The sequence below is a fragment of the Enhydra lutris genome, unplaced genomic scaffold (genome assembly GCF_002288905.1).
Source record: "Enhydra lutris kenyoni isolate GAN:26980312 unplaced genomic scaffold, ASM228890v2 scaffoldscaffold40, whole genome shotgun sequence".
Taxonomy (NCBI): domain Eukaryota; kingdom Metazoa; phylum Chordata; class Mammalia; order Carnivora; family Mustelidae; genus Enhydra; species Enhydra lutris.
Genome location: NW_019154124.1, coordinates 9179406 through 9194024, shown reverse-complemented (window position 1 = coordinate 9194024; position 14619 = coordinate 9179406). Strand labels below are relative to the sequence as shown.

At 41.3% G+C, this 14619-nt stretch overlaps 1 protein-coding gene across 1 annotated transcript in view; it reads right to left on the bottom strand.

Annotated features, from left to right (window-relative positions):
* The window catches only part of LOC111155312 (G protein subunit alpha i1), an 82318-nt gene extending 70489 nt beyond the window's left edge, over positions 1-11829 (bottom strand). Inside the window, exon 1 of the mRNA XM_022515455.1 lies at positions 11440-11829. Coding sequence (XP_022371163.1) covers positions 11440-11557 — 118 coding nt within the window. The 5' untranslated portion in view covers positions 11558-11829. The remainder of the gene's footprint in view (positions 1-11439) is intronic.
* Positions 11830-14619: the final 2790 nt, after the last annotated feature.

Here is a 14619-nt window from a genome sequence, read left to right as displayed (position 1 = left end):
TGCTAGAAGTATTTTGAGAATTACTGATGTGTTTTTTTTTCTCTTTGCATTTGCATGCATAATGAGAGAAGAGGCAAACGGGGTGCATTAGTGTCATCAGATGAAAATGGATGGGTACAAGTGCTTCACTTTCCAGGCATCGCATGGCAGAGACCATTAGCCTGGTAACCAGAGGGTCATCCATGGCCTAGTGGCAAATGCAGGAGGCAGCTAGGGATGAGAGAGGCCGGGAGTCACCTATCTTGATATCCCTTTTTGAGCCACAGTTTCAGAGGTGACCAGTAATGTCAGAGAAGATGAAGAGATTGCTCAAGGCAGAAGAGCCTATGTGAGATCCAGGGAGAAGAAAGACCCCGAGGTATCTCTCCGGGGCATATTAGCACCACTGCAAAATGCACAGGACATAGAATTTTCAACATGCTTGATGTGACCAGAGAAGACAGAGCACTCAAGGTAGCGACGAAAGAGCCTGGCTACCAGTCCTGGCTCTGCAGCAAAGGGCTACCCAGGAAAAACAGAGATCAGAAGGTCCACAGCACCCATGAGACACAAAGGAGGAGCAAGACTGTAAGAGAAACTGTCCTGGCCGTGAACAAAATGAGCCATAATAGACCAATAAGCAGTGGACGCTGGCAGGCAAGGAAAAAAAACTGGCTGCCAGGAACTGGGACACCATGGGAGTTAATCATAAGTCCAGAACAGTACTGGGAGAGCCAACCAGGTTCACGCACATGCGCACGAGCACATGCACATGCACACATACGCACACGTACTCCTCAACCTAAGCAGAGACCACATGAGAAAAGGGTGGTCTGTGGCAAAAAAAAAAAAAAAAAAACAAACCTGCACAGGAATGAAAAACCCTGAGTTCAGTGTTGCTGGATGATAAAATGCGAGACAGGAAAATAAGCAAAATATTTACAAAACAAAGTCAAATTTACAAATTTACAAAACAAAGTCAATGGAGCTTTTGACTAAATGGGTGTGAAAGCAAATAAGAAATCAAGGGTCAGTGGTGCCACCAACTAAAATAGAGCCAACAGCAAGGAGGAGGAGGAGGAGGAGGAAGTGGTTTGGGTAAGTGGGTGAGAGATGGGGCCTTCCATTTTAGAATATTGTGGTAACAAGGTAAGTAAAGTAAATCTGCCCTCTACCCTCACCCCGCGAGACTAAGAAAAAACTAGAGCCAACCTGGAGTGCACAAGATTCACACAATGTGCTGGTTACTATGCACTCACAATAAAAAATTACTAGAGCACACGATCTACCTACTGTGAAATACAGTCAACACCCTACAAATATGTGAACTGTTAAGAACTTTACATAATAAATCTTTCACAAAGAGACTATGAAGTATGGTATGATGAAAGTGACTTTTTTAAAAAGCTACAAAATATAAGAATGGAAAAAACTATTTCCAAAAGATTATTTAGAGTTCCTAGAAATATAAATATTACTAATAAAATTAAAAACAGTATGTTAAAAGGCAGATTAGTTTATTGCTAAATAGATAAGGTAAACTAAAAGATATATACGTAACATAAAAAGGAGATTTTAAAAAAAAACTGGAGAAAAGTTAAGAGATAGGAAGTCAGAATGAGAGGCGTGACCTAATTACAGAAGGGACTAACCATAAGAGTTTCTCTCTCTTTTTTTTTTTTTTAAGATTTTATTTATTTATTTGACAGACAGAGATCACAAGTAGGCAGAGAGGCAGGCAGAGAGAGAGGAGGAAGCAGACTTCCCACTGAGCAGAGAGCCCAATGAGGGGCTCGATCCCAGGACCCTGGGATCATGACCTGAGCCGAAGGCAGAGACTTTAACCCACTGAGCCACCCAGGCGCCCCAGATAGTTTCTCTTTAAAAAAATATATTTATACAGATTACAAGAGTGCCTGTTTTATTTCTCAATATTCCTATATAATTGAAAAATACCTTTTTTTAAAAATAAAAAGCAATTTAAGAGTGAATGGAAAGTGAAAAAGTAAAAATGGAATGCAGCCTCATTATTTTGAAAAGTTTAGATGGAAAATGAGAGACTAAAAATGATTTAAGGAGAGTATGGCCATCTTGCTTGGATTTTATTGTTTTTAATGCTGGGCATGACTTGAGAATGTTTATGGACCAGGATGCAGGAGTCTTTAGAGAAATATGAAGATGGCAGAGAGAACCAGGATAGATGGAAGGTTCTGGGAGGCTGAGTGGGAGCCAGTGCACCAGCTCATCGGTTCCAGACTGGCCAGACTGGCAACTGGTCACAGTCACAGCATAACCCTTGCCTATAATTCTTGATCTTGTTGCTGATTACACTGACTGCTCAGTTTGTAAAAACTCAGTAGATCAATTTTAAATTGCACTGAAATAAATTTAACTCTGGAAATTAGATTAACTTCAGAACTACCAATAAGGAGGTTTTCTTCTAATTCCTATTATATTACATTGATCTTAGGTGCCATTTACTTACAGGTCCAATGCTTCTTAAATATCATGGAAGTCTGTCAAATAAAAGACATGTGCCCAAACAAACAAAAAAATTACAATATAGATTAGATAAGTAAATTACTAGAAAAAAATTCAGACTGTGCCTTAGAAAGGCAAAATAAAAGCAGAAGGAATTCCAGGTAATTCAAGACTAAGTCTTAAAAGAGACTCCTCTGAAATATTATTAAAAGAGACAAATACTATCACAGAGTAAATGTTCCACTGTTTCTATATCAAGGTTACTACCACTTTCTCAAGAGATGCTACTTCTTTCTTAAAAGTATATTCATGGTAATTTTGGAATTTTATTAGGAATCTGTTTGAGTCACCAGTACAGAAAGTTTCGAAAAGGTTTTAAATTCGTGGCAACTAATCATAAATTCACCAGAGAAATGGCACATTCATTTGAGTCAATTCAAATAATGTTTCAAAACTTACATTAACAGCCTTGTTTTATTTTTAAGAAAGATAAAAAGGAAAGTTTACAGGAAATTAATACATTTACTCTAAAAACAGGTAATAAAAGGGAGAAAAAATTACTTTTAAATCATCTGTAAAGTTTTCCAATTACTTAAAATCTACTCTCTCTAGAATTCCTAACAGCACAGATATTTACCTGGTCTTTTCCCAATGGGGATACTGTTAGCAGAAAGCCAAGTCCCACAAGGAAGCCATGGTTGGATCAGAAACTAGTAATTAAGATTGGCTTTATACTTCTCAATATCTTTGCTATGTACATACCCTTGGCTAAGAAGAGCCAACAAAAAGATTTAATATCTATGACCATAAATGGATCGAACCGGAAGGAGACAGAGAGGGAGGGCTGACTCCAAAGAATCTCTGAAGTGTTTATCTTAACAGCTTATATTTACTAAGAACTGCTGTGCCATGTGTTACTCTAAGTACCCTGGATGTATCAGCTTACTTTGTCCCCCAGCCCTGTGAGGTAGGTACATTTACTATCCGGAATTTATGGAAAAGAAAATTAAAGCTTCAGGAATTAGGATAACTTGACCAAGATCTCAAGGGAAACATTTTACTGCCAGGTCAATGGCCCTTCCCTGTGTAGAGAGTCTCTGCACAGAGCGAAATAAACCTTGGAGGGCTAAAATTCCTTCTATGTGGAGACTGTAAGAAAACTACGTCATAGATAGCAAAGTCTCTTCTAGATTGCAGGTTTCTATATAATAGAGCTTACAGCCAGGCAGGATCAAAAAATAAGCCCAAAAATGCATGGAAATGGACAGATTTATAACCACAGTTATTCTGAGAGGTAATTTCTCAGAGGTACGTGACCTCCACCCTCATCTGTGATCAATAATGAAGACACCCAGTGTTAAAGCTCACCTCCCCTAGTATCTATTATTATATCATTTCTTCCCTATTTACCATTATGAGGAACTACTTTTATGTATATATTTCCCTAAGTAAATTGTAAATTCTCTTAAGGATTTGGTAAGCCTAAGGCATAACTCAAAACCAAAAATACACAATGCACTTTGCAAATGCCCCAATGACAATTCTTGCCACATAAGGATAGAAAAGACATAAAGAATAGACTGTGGTCAGTTTCTGAGCACTCTAACTTTGGCTCCAGAAAGCCAAAGTTACAATCTCATTGTCCTGCTGTGAAAGATATGATTGTGAGAATATATCTGAGGTCACGCTGTATGACTGCAAGCCTTTTAAGAAAGCGCTCAAATAACAGGTGAAATAGCAATGCAACAATCCTATTAAAAACAAAGTGTCCACAAAGATAAAGAAAAAGAAAAAAAAGAAAAAATGTCCAGGATACGCAAATATAAAAATCACATTTCACTCTACACCTAATTTCCCAAGAGTCATAGTATGTTTCTGATCATGCAACAAGAATTAGGTATCCTAAATTAATTTTAGTTTTTAGAAGAGTGTGAGTAATTTAGTTACAATAACCAGCAAGATATGAAAGAAATAAATGAGAATACACTGGGCCAAAACTCATTAAAATTACCCAAGGCACAAGAAAAATGTATCAACTTTTTAAAAGATTATTAGTCAAAATTAATGTTCAATAATTTAACTAGTCAATCATTTAATCACCATTTATGAAAGGACTACTCTGTGTCATTCGATGATAAACAAGTCGGACAGGATTCACGCTCTGAGGAAGCCAACCCTAACACAAGGCGCAACAGACAATAAAAAAGTAGATGCACAAGATGATTTCAAAATGGTGTAATTAGGAAGGGAGAGGAAGGAAGACAAATTTAGACTGGATGGTCAGGAAAAACTTCACTGAAGCAGAGGCAAACAAAAATAAAAGTCTTATTCTTTAACACTATGCCTGGACTGAAATATCACGGGTTCAATACGAAGCACCAGAAAACTGGTGATTTTACTGTTATCATGATAGTCACATAAATTGCAAAGAACTGAAGAAAATGAAGTCATAATCATTTTGCATGCTCTTAAGTTATACGTGAGGTATCAGTGATGCTGCCACAAAAAAAAAAAAAAAAAAAATACTGAACATTCGGAAATGGGTTTGGAATCAGGCAAAAGGCAGAGGCTGAATTTTGAGGAACAAGGTTGTAAAAGCCTGGATTGCCCCCAACACACTATTAGAAATACAGGTGTTAACACCTATATTAAGCATCTGAACATATATTAGAGAAAACATATGAGATCTCAGGAAATATTTTCATTGCCATGAACATGCTGCTGACAGACATATGGACTTTAACTGTGCTGCTGGCGAGGACTTGGACGGGAAGGAAGAACGTGTTGTTATATAGCAGAAAGAGGTTCCTTGCTACCTAGTGGCAGAAAGCTTAAGTGAATTATGTCCTGTGGTTATGTGAAAACAGAACATATAAGCTATGTGCTTGGGTATTTAGATGAGAAGATTTCCAAGCAAACTGTTGGAAGGTGCAAGCTGTTTTCTTTCTTGCTGGTTATTATAAAACAGTAAAGGAAAAAAGATGAGAGAGTCCAAAAACCTATCAGGTCACAAGTATTCTATAGGCAAGAAACTGGCTGATAAAATTACTCAAGCTGCAAACACGCTACCTTTCATTAAAAAGGAAGGGGGGGGGGTCTAGAACCCTGAAGGTAGAGAGGATCAGAAGATTATTCCCAGGTCTTGAAACCTAATGTAGTTTGCACAGTGCAAGGGACCGGATGACTCTTTTTTGGTTCCACTTTCTTTCTGAACAGGAAGATCTATAGCTGATACCCTGTGCTTGTCCCACCATCGTATTACAGGAGCAGATGACAGGTTCTCAAGTTTCACAGGTTCACAGGCAGAGAGGAATTTTGTCACAAGATGGATTATACCCAGAATCTCACCAAAAATGAGTTAGATTATGAGATCTGGATGAGAGTTTGGACACTGTGCTGACGCCGTAATGGGTTGAGACTGTGGGAGATGTTGGGATTCGGTAAGTGCATTTTACATAAATCTTTGGCAGCCAGAGGGCAGACTGTGGGAGGCAGAGTAATAGCCCATGAGATGCCCAAAGATGCCCATGTCTCAGTCCCAGGAACTTGAGAACATGTCAGCCTACATGGGAACAGAAACTATGTGGAAGGGATTAAGACAAGTCTCCTGAAGGAAGGGACTTATCCTGCATCATCCAGGTGGACCCAATGAAATCACAGGGTTCCCTGGAAGTGAAAGGACTAGCATAAGAACAATGCTACCTGAGAAAGACTCCACCAGTCACTGCTGGTTCTGAAGATGGAGAAAGGTTCCCATGTACCAATGAGAGCAGGGAGCCTCTAGATAGAGGCTGGAAAAAGCCAAGAAAAAGATTCTCCTCTGGGACCTCTAGAAGAAAATTAGCCCTGCTGACCTCCTGATTCTAGCCTGGTGAACCCCATTTTGGACTTCTGACCTCCAGGAACATAAAACTCATTACATTTTATGTTGTTTAAAAGCCACTACACTTAAGGAATGAACATTCACCTTAAAATGATGTTTGCCTTATTTCTGCTAAGATTTTTAATTAGTATTTAACAAGTTATGACAGAAGGCAGTCTAAGCACTACAAGATTAGGTGCTGCTGACCTTAGTTCATAAAGCTCAAATGCCATCTGGGATCTGAGCTTCACCAATGTCACACTGTGGGAAGTCACACATTGGGTAACTGCATATGCCAGAACATGTGACCAAGAAATATGTGACCTAGAAGTGCAACAAATACATTCAGGTCCTCCCATGGGAATTTGTGGTAGCTTGAACTTTCCAAAGCTGAGGCATGCAAAACAAGGAACAGTAAGACTGTGGTTGGATGCTCACTTTTTGTTTAAAAAATTATAGCAATCATTCCCCGGTTTAAATAACATCTCCCACTAAATCCTAGAAAACGGGCATTACATTTCCAAGCATCTTCTAAGTCCTATAATATTGGCATTAGATTTCCCATCACTGATAAATTTAACAAGACTCATGCTCTTTATTTATGGTTAAAAGAGGCCAAAAATAAAGATCACAAAATAAGATCTGTACAAAAGAAAAAAAAAATTAAGGAATAACATAACAACTGCAACACAGCAGACTTTCCTCCATTGAATATCCACTGTCATTTTTCTTTATTTTTTTCTAATTTTTCAAATAATATAAGGACTGTGAAAAATTCTCATAAAAATCAGAAAGAATTCTTAAACGAATCTGCTTTTAGATACCATGTGTTTATTTTGGTCATCACATGCTGTTAATATTCCTTTTTGGTTTACTTTGTTTGGCTGGATAATTATTCCCATCAATACTGAAAATGGCCAAGTATACAGTTTATATTCTAGATGAAGTCCTAATTCTATATAAGGTATTAACATAATTAGGAACTAATTAAGCACATGACAAAGTAAATGGTTGTTCGGGATGCATATAAGTACAACTGATAATGATTCTGCCCCCGAAGTGCTCACTCTAGTCCGAGAAACAGGCAGGGCACACAGCTAAACCAAACTAGAAACCAGAGCACAATATGCTTCACCATATGCCAACTGTTCCTGTCTGGAGGAGGAGGGTGCCCTGAGGAGAAGAGCATAAGGATGGAGGGAAGCGAGGTCTAGAAGAAAGTTTTTTTATGCAGGCAATGGAGAAGTCAACAAAGGTTTCTGAGCAAGGAATTAGCACGATACCAAGAGTAGGCAAGAGGCGAAATACCAGATGCTGGAAAGCCTTCTGCAATTAGGCTGCCAGTGGCATCGGAGAACTTGAACTACAAATTTTAAGGAGAAACAGAAGATACAGAAAAATCAGCCCTTTCAAAACACACTTTAATACCACCTGTAGTGACTATCAAAGTAATCGTTAACCTCAAGGTAGGTGAGTGAGAGAGAAACACAGAACCCATGTTGAAATACAGGTCCATTTACTCAAGAAAATGGGACTCCCCACATCTAAGATCCTGAGCCAATGCTAAGGAAATGGCTAAAGCAACGCAAAATCCAATGTCCTGCAATGCCAGAATTTCCCAACGAAGGAAGTCACAGGGCAAGTATAAGGGAACAAAAAGATTAATGATGTAGCTTCTCAAAGAGCTGGTTGCTGGTAGCAATGGAAAAATATTCACCAAGCAGAAGAGATCTTATCCCTCACCTCATTTTCACTCAACCTATAATATTTAAAACCAACTACAGAAAGAGAAAGGTTGTGGATTTTTGTTTGTCTGTGAGGATGAGTGGAGTGGAAAGGATAATGAGATGGAGTAAAAGAGATTCAAAACTCAGCTTTAGAGTGAAATGTTATGAAGAATGCATGAAAGTTCTACTTTTGTATAATCTAACCTTTACATCTTTGAAAATTATAATTAAGAAGTGGCCATATGCATAATATAGTCTCACTGTAAAAACAGTCAAAACCTAATGATACAGCCCTTAAAAAAGGATAAACTGTAACATCCTCAAAGATATGACAATAAAAAATGTTTTCCCTTCAGGCAATTAGCCATCTATAATGGAAAGAAAACTTTCATTATAAAAATAAGTTTTCGGTTTAGGATGATTATTCTCATACCAATACCTGAAAACTAAACCTGAAGACTTGAACCACTCTACCACTGACCTAATTTCCCTTAGGACAATGATTAGACTAAGTCCTCTCTTTTTTAAGTCCTAATTCACTGTTCCTAATATGGATAGTGAAATAGCTCTGATTTTTTAAAAAATTTAAATTATAATAGACACCCAGTACCTTTTTTCCCCCTAATAATGGGCATCTCATACCTAAAACTCTCAACCCAGATGTTTAAAATACAATACATATACACCTTAAGAAAAAATGCAATACAATGAACTATTTATTATATTATCTTAAATATACTTCGGGAGATTTCTGGCATTTTTAAATGGAAAAAGTTCATTTGATGAAAAAAATAATAAAATAATTGAAGAGGAAGACCTGATATAAATGGAAGTGACAATGGTTATTGATTACCCAGAAAACCATTTTGTTTTTCTAGTTGATTCAGCTGTCGTGTTTTATATGGAATGATTTCATTGAGCTACTTACACATATGCCTTTTAACATCCATAAAAGAACCAAAGGTCAAAACTTCACTGCTAAAGACAAATTGGGGGGGGGAGGGAGTGTTTTGAAACATTCCAAGAATAACATTTATGAAATAAGCCAGCATTTTGTTTATAGGATCTAGAACGCTGGGACCCTGGGCAAAAGGGGAGTAGGAGTAAGACAGATAAAGAAGAAGAGAAAAAACTGGGCCCACAACAGGGGTACAAAGGGATTTCTACAGAGAAATAAGATGCAGGGAGAAAAGCAAAACACCAAAGCTAGAAAAGACAACTGAAGGAATTCAGTTACCTAAAAAATATTAAAAATCATTTTGAAATCTTTCTAACATTAGTGGTATAGAAAAACAAAATCTCATAATTTCTTCTGAAAAGCATGACTCTGCTACACCTTCCTATAACTCTCACTGTAGCTGGTTGTAGAGGGGCAACTTTTACTTCTACATTATACAGTCACCATACCTGTTAATCTAGGTTCTCATCAGAGATTAGTTTTTACCCCCAGGGGACTTTGGGGACTATCTGGAGACATTTTCAAGGATCAAAGGTTAAGAGGGCTGCTCTTGGCATCTAACAGGTAGAGGCCAAAGAACATCCTACAATGCTGAACATCCCACAACGTACAAGACAGCATGCACAACAAAGGATTACAGTGCCTAAAATGCCAATAGCGCTAAGGCTGAGAAACACTGACCTCTTCTGAATATAAGCAAAAACCAACTCCTTTGACCTTTATCCTAGGCCATCTCTCTCCAATAGACATCTAATTAAAGCATAAAACAACACCAGAGGACTCAATTTTTCAACTGCTTTAAACATGGTGGACGGCTGGCTCAAACTAGAGTCACACTAAAATACACGGAAAGAATACATCAGAGCAGGAGTGCAGAAACTGCAGGAAGAGAACTTTGCAATCTTCCTTTTGTTTCATTTTTGTCTCAAGCACATCCACATCAGAAGAGAACCATCTACATGTTTCCATATCAAGGTGTGTCTCTTCTATGTTCAAGACACTAAAAACACATTGACCCAGGCAAAAATATGCTATTTCTTATTAACATAAAAACTTAGGTAAACAGTATTAATTGAGAAAGATTTATGTTGGGGGAAAGGGTGAAGAAAGTCACTCAGGTCTTTAAAATGCAAAGTTATTTCACAGTTTGCTAGCAAAATGACTCAGATCATTATTAGTTTTAGTCATGCCAACTTTGCTGCTTCTAAGCCTACTAGTAATGGAGAAAAAAACCCACCATTTTTCCTGCAGTCATTAAACCAATGAAACAGAAGCTTACTGAAAACAGGCTTGTGCAAGATTCCTTTTATTTTAACTGTTCTAAAACAAAAGCAATCGCCTGAAGTGCAAATAAAGATTGTGAAATCTTTCACCTACCTAAATAACTATAGATGATTATAGAGTGTGCATGTTGGGGGGGGGTGGCAAGCAAACAAAAGAAAACCCCAACTCACAGATCTACAAATCTTAAGCTGTGATTATTTTCCTAAAGTATTCTTCAGTCAAAACCCTGGCTTACTCTTTTTTTTCGGGGGGTCTCTCAAGAAGCTGGAAAAGACCTCCCCATAGCGTTCCACCAAGAGAACAATACTAAGGACAAATAAAAGCCTGGCGTGTACCTGGCAAATCTCATTCATCAGAAACCGTGGCAGCTGGGAGAGAATTCCGTTTTCCGCGTGACCCTTTCGCACCTTTCGCATAGGTTTCTCCGCTCGAGTATCTGCCTTGCCTACTACCGGAGCAAACGTTACCCAACTTTGATGGTTTCCATGTCTCCGCAGTAATAAAAACCAAGCATCCCGCATAGATAGCCTACTTCCTTGAGCAAGGTAAATATAGTCGGTGCTCCCTTTACACTTACTGAGTCGTCATAGGAAGTTAACAGGAAGGACACATTTCGATCCCACGGAACCTCACAATAGGCGAACTGATTTCACAAAACGAGGCACTCTAGACAGGGGAAAACCACAACCACGATACGACACCTCGTACGAAGGGTTTTCAAGGGGGGAGGGGTGGTGTGCTGTTTTCTTTTTTTCCCCTCGCCACGAAAGCCCCCTTCATCTTCCGAAGGCTGAGCTAACTTCAGAGAAACCGGGCTTACTCGCGACCCGCTCCTCGGCTCCTCGCGGGGTCCACACCAACGCCTGTCAGTGATGGAGGCTCCCGCCCCCCGCGGGCGAGTTCTCACCGGCCAGGGAGAAGGCAGGCAGGGGACCAGGGACTGGAGCGCCCGCCGCGGCTCCGCACCGCACCGGCCCCGCTCTCGCCCGGAAACCATCCCCCGGCGCTAGGAGACGCGCTCTCGGCCGCTCTGACACGTCCGCTCTGCGTTTCCAAACGCGAGGGGCCCGTAGCGGCCACCGCGGGGCGCCGCGCCTAGCAAGCCGCCCGACCCCAGGGCCCCCCGGGACGCGCCTGGCCGCCCTTACCGAGCAGCAGCAGCTTGACCTCGCGCGCCGCCTTCTCGCCATCCTCACGGAGGTTCCGGTCGATCATCTTACTCCGCTCCACCGCCGCCTTATCCTCGGCGCTCAGCGTACAGCCCATTGTGCCAGGAGCGAGAGCTCGCCGCCGCTCCCTCCACGTCCGACGAGCTGCCTTCAAACACAGGTGAATTCTTTCTTTCCGGGCGCGGGCGTTCCAATCCCTCCCGACGCCGGCCACGAAACACCCCCACCCACTTCCTAAACGGAGCGAGGAAAGCGCTGTCTGCAAAGGCGCGAGCTGCACCGCGCGGCTCTTCCCCGCGGCCGGGTTCCGCTCCTGCGTCCCTCAGCGCCCCCGAAGTCCCAGGTTTTCAGGCTCTGGAGACGGTGGCTACCGCCCTCCCGCTGGTGGCCGCGCCGCAGCCTCAGGAAACCCGGTGGAGCTCGGCGTCCGCGCGCCGCCGCGGCCCCGCCCCTGCCCGCCCCGCCCGCCACTCGGCGACCCCTCCCCGCGCGCGCTCCCGCGCACGTGCCCTCGGACAGCGCCCCCTCGGACGGGCGCGCGCGCCCGCGCTGCCACAGATCCCCGCGCTGCGCAGCCCGCCAGGGCTTGGCAACCCCGCGCCCGCCTTTTGGAGGCGCCCCCGGAACGCCGAACTGCCGGGTTCGCTCCCCTACCTCGCTTCCTCCGTGGGAGTGGGTTAATTTCTCCCCGCTTACTCACACCGAGGGATCTGTGCGGACCTGCCCCTTCGGGGTGCGGGTGGGAGAGCTGCCAAAGTTGGAAGCTGAAAAAAGCCAGTCCTGGGCGTTTGAGCATGCCCAGCTCCGGCAGCCGCGCAAGGGTTTTCGAAATGTAAACCCCTGTCGGCTGGCCTTCAGGGTTGTGGGAAATAAAGGGAGCTGGGAAGGGAATGGAGCCATTGCGAGAGCAGAGATGGGGACGGTGGGGAACAGAAAGGGGGAGGGGGCTAGGAGGTTAACTTACTTCCTTTAGGTTTTTCTTTCCTTCGTTATTTTCCCTCCTTCCATCCATTCTCACGTTTCTTTTCACAAGCAGAGAACATTTTGATAGATTTTCTCATAACTTGAGAAAATATGAGACAAATATTCAGAGTATATTTTATAACGACAAGAGCAATAAAACAAACCTACACAGATAAATGTGCTTCGCACCAAAACCTACTTCCTATGGAGCATCCTGTAAGCTTCCACACCAAATTTTGAACCAATTTTTATCACCACGTTAGCAAATCATAAGCCACTAGGCATGGTATTCCCTTTCACAGGCCTTAATTAGTCTCCTTGTCCATAAAATGAGTTGGAGATGATCCATAGTATGGCTCCAACCTTCTATTGCCAACTGGTCTGGGGGGAATAAGCCTGTAGGACCCTCGGAGGCATTTCACCCAGAATGGAATGAATGAGCGCAGGTTTAAGCTCTCGTCTCTTCTGTCAGTTACACTACACTTTTCCCTGACATTGCAGGAAATGCTGATTGATTAGAAGACGGGGCTAGTAGCAAAAAGAAAAACATCCTCTTTAATGTATTAAAAATAATTAGGAAATTGCTCTTTGGTTTCCACCTAGAAGTCTTACTATCTACAAAGTGTTTGTAAAAAAAAAAAAAAACCCAAAAAACTGATGCTCTGGGCAGAAGTAGGTCACTGAACCCGGGCTGGGGAGCTAGCAGAGGCTGCAGTTTTCTCCTTATTGGATATGCCCTTTCCTGTCCTCCCACAATAGTCAAACCCGCTGGGCTCAAGAGATGCAATTTCAAGAACTGCCCCAACTTTTCCTATGACCTTTTGTAACATAACGACAAAAAGGTACAAGCTTTAAATTGTACTTAATCACTTGCTACCGTATTTCTTGGTGCTTTAAATGTTGACACTCATCAGAAACTCTGAAGTTAAACTTGATAGAGTGAACTTTCAACATATTGTTTATGTATTAGCCATTTTGGATTATTGGCTACGAGGCCTTTCCTATAAGCTTTGGGCCATACTTAGTGTAGGGCCAACAACGGCAGGAAAAGAGGAAGCAGCCATGACTTAATACTGGAGGAAGTGACCATAAAATTCATATTTTGGAGAAGGTGCAACAAAATTATTCACATTGCATCTCTCATTTGACAAACTTGTCAAGTAGGTGAGGAGTTAAAATATAGTACATAAGTGAATAAGAACTGAAAATTAGCTTTATATGAAGCTAACCTTCTTAGAGGATGTAGAGTAATGGAGTAATCAGTAAGGCGGGGGGAGGGAGGCAGGTCCAAGAGAAAGTTACAAAAAAACTTAAAAAAAAAACTTTGGAAGGAAGCCATAACTGGGATTAGTGAAGGATTTCCAGAGGCATATATTGGTCAGCTGGGGCTGCCATAACAAAATAGGACAGATGGGTGACTTAAACCACAGGAATTTATTTCTCACAGTTGTGGAGGCTGTGACGTCCAGAATCAAAGCGCCGGCCAATTCGGGTCTCCCATGAGGACTCTCTTCCTGGCTTACAGGTGGTCTTCTCCTTGCTGTGCCCTGGCATGTAGAGCTCTAGTCTCTTTCTCTTCTTATAAGGACTAATTTCCCATCATAGAGCCCCAGACTTACAACCTCATCTAAATCTAATTACCTCCCAAGACTTACGTCCAAATACCATCATATTGGAGTTAGGGCTTCAACATACGAATTTGGGGGAGAGGGGGCAGGGAAGACAGTCTGTAACACAGTATATTTTGTTTGAGAGGAATAACCAGCAAAAAAAGGTTAATACATAAAATACATGTTGGGGAAAGCAAGTGTTTTATCATTGGAATGTAGTCTGGCTGTGAAGAATGATAGGAAGTGTGGGGCAAAGTTGGAAGAAAGCTTTAAATATTAAGGTGAAGTGTTAGACTTTATGCAATGGGTGCTAAGTGTTCCTTACATTCTCCTGAGTTGGGTAATAAGTGTTTAAAAAAAAAATTGTCTTTTACCCCACAAAACAAATAAGTTACAGTAAATGGATTGTGTCAGTGATCCAGATATGAGGTGGTGAGAGTCATTCAAACTAATAACTTACATAATTATGATGTTGCAAAGTGTGATTCAACAATCTTGTCAAGGAGGTGGAGTAGATATTATTAACTCATCTATTTTATAGAATGAAACTGAAATACAGAGGTTAAGGCAATCTACAGCAGAGTAC